General features: G+C 40.7%; 1 protein-coding gene across 1 annotated transcript in view; it reads left to right on the forward strand.

Moving 5' to 3' along the window:
- Positions 1-163: 163 nt before the first annotated feature.
- Positions 164-12,065, forward strand: part of ints7 (integrator complex subunit 7) — a 49,078-nt gene continuing 37,176 nt past the window's right edge. The window contains exons 1-5 of the mRNA XM_067988947.1: positions 164-295; positions 2,149-2,278; positions 2,386-2,532; positions 3,408-3,545; positions 7,258-7,304. Coding sequence (XP_067845048.1) covers positions 202-295; positions 2,149-2,278; positions 2,386-2,532; positions 3,408-3,545; positions 7,258-7,304 — 556 coding nt within the window. The 5' untranslated portion in view covers positions 164-201. The remainder of the gene's footprint in view (positions 296-2,148; positions 2,279-2,385; positions 2,533-3,407; positions 3,546-7,257; positions 7,305-12,065) is intronic.

Raw genomic sequence — 12,065 nt, forward strand, 5'->3', positions numbered from 1 at the left:
TCTTGCAATAAACTACTCGCGACTCCCGCGCGCTCCACTCCACAATCAATCTCCCGCCAAATAGACGTCACGCACTCTGATTGGTTCGCGGCCGCCGGGCGGATGCGTGTTTCTCTCTCGACCGTGCTGGAGGTGGCTGTGTCGTCACTTCCGCTCCAGAAGCATCACTGGGAGAAGGTGGTTGAGAGCGGGGCCGCGGTCATGGCGCTCGCTGCAGCCAGGCCCTTCCTATCGGAAGGAGGTTATGGGGAGCAGGAAATGGACGCGAACTCTGCTCTGATGGAGCTGGACAAAGGTATCGGAGCCGCCCCGCGGCGTGCCTGTCGGGGGACAGCCGCTTTCAGTCTCAGCAGTGACCCGCTGTGTGTGGCCCTTTTCACTCATTGGAGTTTAACAAAGTCGTGAAATACATTCTATTGCGGTGTGGAGCTGGGTTTAAAAAGTCCCCCTGGCTTCCTTGAACCGTCTCTGAATTGAAGCGGAGTTTGTTTTATTCTCTCAGCCGCACTTTCCAAACCTTTTGTTGGTGGAGGTCTGTGCATTGGGTATAAACTCTTCCATCTGCAGGAGTGCAATTCCAACACACACGGCAGACCAGTGGCACATTATAACCACAGCCTCCGTTATTAGGAGTGAGGTTGGCTCTATTTAAATTAAAAATTACACATTTGATGGAAGTTGTCCTTAAAAATAAACGCAATTCTATGCATTTACATGGATTTATAAAGTGTTTGAAATCCTAAATCTCTTTCCACAGAAGAGATAATCCTGGCAAATCTGTTTCATTTATTTACCTTTTTTATTTTGCAATCAAGCTTATAACATGATGTAAATGTTGTAGCAGGAATATTCAATTAGTTTGAGTGAAAGCCCACAGATCATAAATGTCAGTGACTCTGCGATCTGGAGTTCCCAAATCAAGTGTGTTGAAATTGTGCTGTGCAATTTTAGCAAAAATGCATTCAAGCTGTATGTTACTTCCATTATATAGCACAGTTTCAAGTGTCAAAGCCAAGCCATACTGACATTTTACAGGTGCCTGGAGATTTAAAGCAACAAATAAAGTAGCCATATTTTAATTAGTTACTAGTTCGTGCCAAGCTACAACTTGCACGAGAAGTAAGTGTTTTTCATAATGAAAAGGTTCTCACCTGCTCGCTATCCCTCGTGTTTCTTTACGGACTTCTTGGCTCGTCTCCCTGCTCCAAGTTCACTGGGTCTGTCTATTCTCCCTCCCTCCTAATCCAAAGACCCAGTCTTCCTAGCTCCCCACTTATTTCACACAGGTGCTGCTCTTCTTCTCTCCCACCTACCTTTACCTTCCTTGCTCCAATTCACTGAGATACTCTTCTCCCAAATACTCACCCAGTTCATAAAGGCATTCTTCCACTCAGCCAGATCACAAAGGAAATATTATTCTCTTGATTCACCATTCATTGCCACTTGCAACTCTTGCCTGTTAATACTGCTGCTTGTTTGGGCTTCCCACCTGGCTGTGGACGAGAATTTCCATTATCTGTGAGATCAGGAATTGCGTTCACAGCCTATAGCAGAGTTGGATTTCTGAATAAATGAGCACTGACTGGAAGGAGCTAGGAGTTGCAGTGAGTGGCAAATTGGGGAATGGAGGGTGACTATGTTTGCAGTTGGGATTTAATGGTGTGTATTTTATCATAGAGCTTTTCATCCCCAGTATCTGAATGTGGTCTGGGATCTGCCATTTGACTAGCCCTAGAGTAGTACTAGAGCTACAGTTTAATACACACTGAATTTAAAGCAGCAAAACTTCACTGTTTATTGAAACTAATTGTGAAAAATACATTACGATGAATCAAAGAAAAATATTTTGGTGGGATAGATTGAGGCCATGAGTTTTGACTTTTATTTAGGAATGACTCACAGAATCAGTAGCCAGGAGTAGACGTCAGCACTATTTGCAAACAGAACACCTGATTCAGGATCGTGATCTATAAGACATATTCACTTCCTTCTTAAGAAAGGTCCTGAACCTCGACTTAAATTACAAAAATGTTATAATGGAAAGAAGTTGTGATTCTAACCAGATGTGTATGTTAAATAATATAAAGCTTAAAATGTGGGGCAGTGAATTGATGTACCAAAGTAATGTTTTATGTCCTATCTCTTAAGGGCTGCGATTAGGGAAACTTGGTGAGCAGTGTGAGGCAGTTGTTCGTTTTCCGAGGCTGTTTCAAAAATACCCATTTCCGATTCTGATAAACTCTGCTTTTCTGAAACTTGCAGACATCTTCAGAGTTGGGTAAGCATTGCAACCTCTTGAAAGGACAATGTCAGTTATCTATCATTTACTTTTATAGTTATTTTAGAAAATGGGATTTAATTAACTTCACTGTTTTCCTTCTTAAGGAACAACTTTTTGAGATTGTGTGTACTGAAGGTGACTCAGCAGAGTGAAAAGCACTTGGAGAAAATCTTGAATGTTGATGAGTTTGTGAAAAGGATCTTCTCAGTCATCCATAGCAATGATCCAGTGGCCAGAGCCATCACTCTCCGGTAAGCAAAATTCCAGTGAAGGGTCAAAACCTACTGTGCTTTTGAGCCATAGTATTTCTTGTGACGTTACAGATAATTAGCCAAAATAAGTAAATTAAACCTATACAAAGCATTCAGGAAGTCAACCACGCTGTAGTCACACTGACCCCTGTAACTGTGATAATTGATAGACCTGTTGAGTCTGTTATTTATTACAAGAGAAGTATATATTGGCCACATGATTTCCCAGTAATCAAATGCAAATTATTTCTTAATAAACACAAACTAACAGCCACTGCTTTAAAAAAAAACTGGCCTCAAACAGAATAAAATTGTATTGCATGTATCTTTTTTTAAATGGAGTCATTTCAAGGTGATTTAATTTTGTTTTTTTTCAATTGTAAGCCCATCAAATTTTGCTCTTACTGTTGATATCATCTAAACCCTTTGATTGGATTATGGCTGGGTGCTTATTCCAGGTAATGGTCATCTGTCTAGTATATACTGGTCAGATATTTTCTCCGTTTTCATCACCAATCTACTTCTTGATAAACATTAAGTATTGATGTCAGTTATTCCTTTGATATGAGTTCATAAAAATCAACTGACCATAACCGATAAACAATTATCCCATGCATTATTTATATTAAATGTATCCTAGAGGGATTTCAAAGCATGTAATGTGGTTTCTGGGTTCATATCACCATTGTAATTTACAAGAGCAAAGCTCTTATGATCTATGACTTGACGTAATCCCCATGATACATTCCCATTTTGCAGACCTACAAGGTAGGTGTTATTTATTTTCCTGTGTGCGTGCATGTGTTTGTGTGTATGTCAATCATTGTGTACCTAATTAGTGAAAATATGTTTCACTGGATTGTGTCCTTTTGCAGAATGCTGGGAAGTATGGCTTCTATTATCCCTGACAGAAAAAATGCTCATCACAGCATTCGGCAAAGTTTAGATTCACATGATAATATCGAAGTGGAAGCTGCCATTTTTGCTGCTGCCCATTTTTCTGCACAATCCAAGTAAGTACACCTAGTGTGACCATTTATATCTGGCACAAACCTGATGTTTGAGAGCAATTTGATCTCAGTTATGATTTTGGGCAAGATGTAAGATCATTTACATTCACTCATACAGACATGCACAGTTAAATATGATTATTACCCTCAGCAAAACTGATATTATGCATAGGTACCTTCTGTGATCCTCCAGATACCATAGTTACTGTGTTAATTTTTTCTGAGAAGTAGCAATCTTATGCTGTGTTGATTTATGTTTACGGCAAGAGTTTGGTAATCTACAGGTACTGGGCTAGGTATCCTATTGGTTGTTGAAAAATCACTGATGGGAAGTAATCCATACAAGCTGGTATTAAAATAACCTAACTCCATTTATTTAAATCTGATTGCACAGTCTTGAGTAATCTCCATCCACCAATAGCTGCAACTTGTTAAGCATGTTATCTTTTTTTGTATGTAATGGAAGAGGCAGCCATATTTGAGATGGCCCTGATTTAAGAGATGGTCACACATCAGACAGAGGGGATAAGTGCCATTTCAGAATTCTCTGAAATTTACTGATTGAACACAGCAACATTTCTATCAATCAGTTAAGCAAATTTAAATAGCTTTTATTACAATCCATTAATTGAATCAAAGTGAAACAACACAGAGCTTTAATTTTTTGCTGTTTTGTGTAAACTGTAAAACTGTTAAGCTGAGACAGACTGTTAAACCTTCTCGCTCTGCTCCTGTTTCTTTTAGAATTATTACAAAGTCTCCTGTTTGCAATGACATTTGTCGATTGGTTAAGGGATATTACTAATATATTTTTCAGCTAATTAAATTAGTTTCTGACTTCATGGGCTCGATTTTTAAAAGTAAAAAATGGGTGGATTGGGGGTGGGGGGTGCATTGAAAATTGCCACCATTTCAGACCCGCCCCCAACCCACCCATTTCCGGTTTTCATGGGGACGGGCGGCCAACCTGCTCCCAGGAGGCGGGTCGAGCCTTAAAACCTTTCAACTTGGCTTCAGGCCTCCATTTTTAACTAATTCCCCATGTCAGCCCCAGGGGGAGCCAGGATTCCTGGGCCTTCTGTTTTACGTGAAAGGAGGCGAGAAGGCCTGAGACTGCAGGTAAGTGCCTAGAAAAGCACAGCTTGTGGGTCCGGAGGAGCAGGAGTGCTTCCCCAGGCCCAACAAGCCTACCTGCATCGACCTCCCCCCGCCTCGGACCCCGCCCCCGCCGGTCAATAGGCCAGGAAACGGACAAAATCGTAAGGACGTCAAAATCGTAAGGACGTCTGGGAAACCCGTACTAATGGGTCTTGAATTGTACTCTGATCAGGAGCAAGAAATGGGGTTTCTCTGCAGGGTGCCAAATTATAATATTTCATTTTTGAACAGCGAAGTCCATGATTGTGAATTACATAAACAGGCCATTTGGCCTATGAAGTCTGTGCTGATATTTTTCTCCACGTGAGCCACCCAGTCTAATCTCACTCTCCTGTTCACCCCCTTAACCCTTTAAAAGTATTTTTCATGAAATTATCTAATACACTTTAAAGGTACTTTGCTTTAACAATGATTTTTGGCAGAGAATTCCACTTTTAATGACTGCATCTGTACATCAAAGTTTTTCTGCTCCTCTACTCCATTTAAAATATTACCATTCCAGGTGTATTTCAATTCTTTATCCTTACTTCCAAAATGTATTGCTTTGCTTTTTTTTTTACATTGAACTCCATCTGTTAACTATCTGCCCATCCTGTTAGCCTATCTATGTTCTCCGGCGGTCTTTCACAATCCTTGTCACAATTTGCCATCCAACCCCCCCCCCCCCCCCCCCCCCCCCCCCCCCAATTTGGTGTCATCAGAAAACTTCAATATTGTTCCCTCAATTCTTAAGTCTAGATCATTTATGTGTAAAGTAAATGAGAGCAGCCCCAGCACACCACTCATTCACATCTTACAGTCTGAGAAACTCACCTTTACCCCTACACTTTGATTTATGTCCTCTAACCATTTTCTATCTATGTTGCCACACCATCCTTAATTCCACAGGCTTTTGCATTTGATTGCATAACAGTGACTGCATTGCAAAAATAATTATTGGCTGTGAAAAGTACATTTTTTTTCTTTTATCAAATACTTGTTGAAGATCCATGGAAACCACTTCCACTGCATTTCCTTTAGCCCCTATAATTTTTTTTTAAAGAATTTTATACGGTTCATGGACCATTTTAGATTTTTTACCAGTGTTGCTATACATAGATTTAAAACATTATATTAGCTATAATGATTAGGTTCATCTTAAGAAGTTTACTCCTAAGACCACACAGCATTTTGTCTTAACATTAAAGCCTACAGATGTTGAATTTGAACTGGTTGTCATAGTAGTTTGGAATGTTAATTAGTATACAATGATTGTTATGTATAGTTTTGCACATTTCACAGCATTGTGAAGAAATGGTTCCTTTATGACATTTAAATGACCATTCACTGCACCCTGCAAGGAGCTTAGCTAAAGAGAAGCGGACATGAGGGCACACGCAAAAAACACAATAACCAGTACAGATGACAACGGGTCCTATTGTTACACCCCCCAGAGTACACAATCGTATTATTAGATATTGGGCAGTACAGACACATTCCTGAACGTAAGGTGCTCGGACTGCTGATCAGCACCACTGTATCTGAGAATATTTGAGGCAGACCCCTTAGTCTTTCTAATCTCTCTTTTTGTAACTTGAGAGAAAATGTTTGTTTCAAGTACTTTGAGCACAGTGACCAAGTAGAGGAATTTTCTTTTTCTGTTTCAAAAACTAATAGATACTTGTTAAAGTTCTAAAGTTCAGATATTTAAAATGTTTAAATTTTATTGCACATTTATATATTGTTGCATTGAAAGAAACCCAAACTTGCATTTATATGGTTTCCTTTATGACCTCAGGACATCTCAAAACACTTGACAGCTAATTAAGTATTTTGAAGTGTAGTTCCTGTTGTAATGTAGGGAAACGTAGCAGCCAAATTGCGCACAGCTAGGTCCCACAAACAGTAACGAGATAATGACAGAGAATCTGTTTTAGTGATGTTGGTTGAGGGATAAATTTTGGCCAGGACACTGGGAAAACTCCCCTGCTCTTCAAATAGTGTCATGGGATCTTTTAGGTCCACCTGTGAGAGCAGATGGGGCCTCAGTTTAACGTCTCATCTGAAAGACAGCACCTCCAACAGTGCAGCACTCCCTCACTACTACACTGAAGTGTCAGCCTGCATTATGTGCTTAAGTCTCTGCAGTGGGGCTTGAACCCACGACCTTCTGATTCAGAGGCAAGAGTGCTACCACTGAGCCAAGGCTGAACCTAAACTGCATATTGCATATAATCTGCGCAATTATCAAATTGATTCATTTTAGAAAAGGAAGCAGAATAATGATTGATTTTTAAAAAAAATAAGGGCCACCTTATTTGCTTGCATTTTCATTTTGTCTTGGAGATTAGTTTGGAACTTTGAATTCTTTCTGTTCCATGGTTCTAATGCACAACCAGCCTGTCCTTTTATAGTATATGCCTGCATGCACTCTTTGAAACTGTCTTTAAAAAAAACAGTAACAATGGCTAAAATTGTGAAGAATGAAAATTCATTCCTCTGTTACTTTACAATTTTGTAAAAGAAAATGCTGAAAGTCTGTGTGATTGTGACCATTTCCATTTGTTTTTCCCCCCAGAGATTTTGCTGCAGGAATTTGTAACAAAATTGGTGAAATGATTGAGGGTAAGATTTTGAAATAGATTTCAGGGTTGATATTGTATTATGTTGTACTTCTCTCAATCTATCCATTATTTTAAAACAAAAGTTGTATGTATATGGTTTATATGTTTCCAGACATCTCATTAGTCACATCGTTATCAGGAACCATTAATGCACCAGTCATGTGACTACCAGGGACTGATCAGTGGTCCATTTTCAATCACAGTGCTACACTCCCAGCGCTGCTAGAATGTTCCATTCTGTTCCCTGCCCCAGTTTTCCACTCCACAGCGAACATACTTATTCTCACTCTTCAGTCAACCTGCCTGCTTCCATCCAGGCCCTGGTGCTTCTACTGCCTCCCACTTCTATCTCCAGAACCCAGGCCTTCTAGTTCTTTCCCATACCTTGCTCCCACCCACAAGTGTTGTAGCAGTTGGGAACGTGATTGCATCTCCAGCACAAAAATGATAGGAAGACCATTCAGTTGGGGTAGTGGTGCATCCCACAACATCGGGCCTAGTTTTTCTATGTTGTAACTGCTTTCTGCCGAGCCCCATTGCTCACCTCTGACCTGATACATGCTGACTGATGTCTCTCCCTGAGCTCTAAAAATGCTAAATGTTTTAAATTAAATAAATCAGAAAAGGGACATGATGTACGAGAGGCATGCAGAGAGAGAAGTGGGAGACGGTGTAAGACTGAGTGGGGGGGGCATGAAGAATTGGAGATGAGAAGACCAGAAAAAGAGAGACAGTTTGCTTATTTTCTTTGTGTGAGAGCAATGCCCTGGGAAATGGCTTGTATACAAAATAGAGAGAATCTTCAATCTTTGGGGGGTAAATTACTGTCCCTGGACTCAAAGCTGATTTTGTATTTTTTTTTAGTTCCTTCTGTATTTTGAATTCAAAAAGTGCTTGTATTTTTAAAGCACCTTCCTGTGCCATCTCCAAGTGCTTCACACAATTATTTTTTAAAATGCAAGGACTGTTAGAGAAAAACATGGCAAATATTCTGTGCAAACGACATTGAATAAAGAGCAGTGGCATGAATTACCAGTTAATCTGTTACTTGGCATTGGTTGAGTGAGGAATGTGGACCAGGACATGGAGATAATTCATTGCTCTTCAGTGTCTACCCAAACAGCCAGATGGGACATCAGCATAACATTTTATCCACAAAGGATAGTACCTCCTAAAATGTAGCATTTGCTTAGTGCTGCAGTGGGATGTCAGCCTAACCTTGGAGCTTGAGCCTTCTCACCCCATAGGTAAGAGAACTATCAACAGGCCTAAGTTACCACACAGATTCAGTAAATTATTCGTTGCATAAGAGGACTAGTTGCAATTTTATTAAGGTCAGAGAATTTGTACTCCAAGCAACCCCACCCCCACTTCACTGCAGGGCATGAGTAACCCAACTTCTTCGCTATCCCCATCTATACCATTTTCATTGGGCGTGGCTCCCTCTGAGAAGGAGGATTCAAGGAAATAGATGACCCTGGCAACTCTGCTCAGATAACATGCTGGGAAACCGCAGAGCGCAATGCATGATCGATTTGCCTGCCTGAACAAGACTGTCGGTCACTTGGTGGAATCAATAAGAATTACACTCCCATCCATTGCAGGGACCAGCTCCCAACAGCCAATGGAGACCCAATGGCCTGGTTTAAAGTTCATCAACCATAGGCAATTGGTAACAGGATTCCCCAGGGGGCCATGTCAAGGAGAAATATAGTGACAAATTGTCCAAGGACGCATTGTTCAACCTTGACCCGAGAGTGGAACCTTCCTCTGGAGTTTGAGAATTATTACATTGGATGATGTTCATGGAATTCCACATGGTGGCATTTCTATGGACAGATGTTTGAACCAATGTGCGCAAGTTATTGAGATCTAACTCTAAAATAGACTGAAGGTTCATAAAGACTTAGAAGAACCTTTGTATAGTATCCAATGCAGACCCAACAGTTGTACTTTAGGTCTAATCAGGTTACCATGGAGTGCTAGCAGGCCTGTTGAGAGAGGTTATTCCCCAAAGAGTAACCCGATTTCAGGGAGTTGCTAAAACAAATCAAGGTATTTTTCAAGTCAGTTACTGCCCTTGATTGAGGTCCAAATGAATGTTACCATGTTATGTCAGGAAGCAACATCATTGCCTTGGATTATACAACGAGATCCATGGCTTTCAGTATATTGCTCCATAAACTGTAATGAATATATTTAGCATCACTCCCATGGAAGCTAAAGTAGCAACTTTCATGACTGCTGTTTAATGGGGAAAGGTTTTTTTTGAGGTGGGGGGGGGGTGGGGGGGGGAGGGTGCGGAGAGACAGGTAGAAGTATAACTGGAATCTTAAAAGAAAACAGCAGAACATGATAAGCAGCATTCTTTTTAAAAGCTACCTTGTTCTGTTTCAGGAATTTATAGCCATTTTTCCACAGAAATTATTTGGGGAAAATATTACCCTTTTTTAATGTCATATTTGTTAAGCAAAGTATATTCTTTGGCACCTAGATGAAAGGTGGTTATAATGCTAAATGGAAGTTGTTTTTACCAAAGACGAAACAATATGCAATTTGTTTGTTCACCTTACTGTGAAATAAAGGAGTTTAATGATTCATATCTGGCCGCCTCTCACTAAATATTAGGTTCATTCACCTTTGGAAGAATTGAAGGACTGTAAGTGCGAAAGATGTGAATATCCACTGCAGATCACAAAGAGATGCTATTGTTATGTCCCTGGGTTACATGATTGTACAAGTAGCCGTAGGGCAGTATGAGTCAACTCCCATAAATGTAAGACACCTGGGCTGCTTTATTGGGTCTACTGAAGCCACTGAACCCAAGCAGATATCAATGAACAACCTGAACTTGTAAAATCATCTGACAGGCTACTGTAAAGTCCAGCTCAGTGGAGCCTTTTTGTGGCACTTTTGGAGTCCCCAGGCATCATAACTAAGTATGTCTTGCTATCCATGTCTAGAGATGCTTCTCATTGATACAGACCATCTCGGGCCTCAAATCATTGACTCATTAAATATTCCCTCAAAACTAGATTCCTGGTATGAGGCCGCCTGCATTAACTTATAGCTGGGATGGACTAATTACTAGTATCGGGCCTTAGAAAGAATGCACCCTGATTAAGAAAGAATGAGTATTTTTAATTCCCAAAATGTTGGGGGGATGGAAACAGACTCCAGTTTATACCAGGGTTCTAATTACTGAAACGGGAAATTCAAGATGATGATGCTACCACATATCCAGACAATTTGCCTGCAGACTAGTTAGTTTGCATAGACCCGAAAGATTAATTCTGCCATATTGCCATAAAAGAACGCCGCTGGAGATTTCTTAGGTTCAGTTTCGAGGGGATAATTATCGTCAGCATCCACGGTTTTCACAAAGTGCCTCTCAGTAGTCACAGCACATTTCAGGATGCAGCATCTCTCTGCATATCTGTACTTCAATGATTGGTTCATAGAATCTCATGCTTGATGTCTACCAGCACGGTCCATGGATTCATAGTCATAAGAAGTCCAAGCTACAAAGCAAGCATGAGCTAATATTCTTGGTGTTATTCCTTGGATTTCACAACTACAAAAACTCACACCTTCTTAAAGCGACACCCTCTCTGCCATCTATGTGTGAGGGAAGGGAGCTGCAATTGACCTCTGCTTAAAAAGGACCTAGCCATCCTTTGCTATCTGCTGTTCTAAAGGAGAAAAGGTAGGATCAAAGGAGGCATGTGGTACAGGCTCATCTAGGTATCCAAGATAATTGCAACCTGATGAGCCACATTCATCCTTTTTTGCATAACCTTGCCCTGCAAAGGGCCGTTGCATCATTGAATGATACAGTGCAAAAGGAGGCCATTTAGCCCATTGTGCCTGTGCTGGCTCTTTGAAATAGTCAGTTCCACTCCCCTGCTCTTTCCCCATAGCCCTGCAAATTTTTCCCCTTCGAGTGTTTATCCAATTCCCTTTTGAAAGTTACTATTGAATCTGCTTCCACCACCCTTTAAGGTAGTGCATTCCTGATCATAACAACTCACTGTAAAACATGTTTTCCTCATGGCACCTTAGGTTCTTTGGCCAATTACCATAAATCTGTCTTCTGGTTACTAACTCTTCTGTCACAGGAAACGGTTTCTCCTTATTTACTCAATTGAAACCATTCTTGATTTTGTACACCTCTATCAAATCTCCCTTTAACCTTCTCTGCTCTAAGGAGATCAGTCCCAGCTTCTCTAGTCTCTCCACATTACCGAAGTCGCTCATCCCTGGTACCATTCTAGTAAATCTCTTCTGCACCCTCTCCAAGACCTTGACATCGTTCCTAAAGTGTGATGCCCAAAATTGGCCACAGTGCTCCAGGTGGGGCCTAACCAGTGTTTTATAAAGGTTTAGCATAACCTCCTTGCTTTTGTACTCAATGCCTCTATTTATAAAGCCATGGATCCCATATGCCTTTTTAACAGCCATCTCAACTTGTCCTGCCACCTTCAAAGATTTGTGTACATACACCCCCAGGTGTCTCTGTTCCTGAACCCCCTTTAAATTTGTACCATTTAGTTTATATTGCATCTCCTCGTTCTTCCTACCAAAATGAATCACTTCACACTTCTCTGCGTTAAATTTCATCTGCCATGCGTCTGCCCATTTCACCAGTTTGTCCATGTCTTCCTCGCTGTTTACTATTACTTGCCGTGAAACAAGTGGAGAAGAGAACCTTGACATTGGCCACATTATGTAAATCTGTGAACATTCAGCATCAAAGTACCTT

Source organism: Heptranchias perlo, chromosome 8, assembly GCF_035084215.1.
Source record: "Heptranchias perlo isolate sHepPer1 chromosome 8, sHepPer1.hap1, whole genome shotgun sequence".
In the NCBI taxonomy this organism is placed as follows: domain Eukaryota; kingdom Metazoa; phylum Chordata; class Chondrichthyes; order Hexanchiformes; family Hexanchidae; genus Heptranchias; species Heptranchias perlo.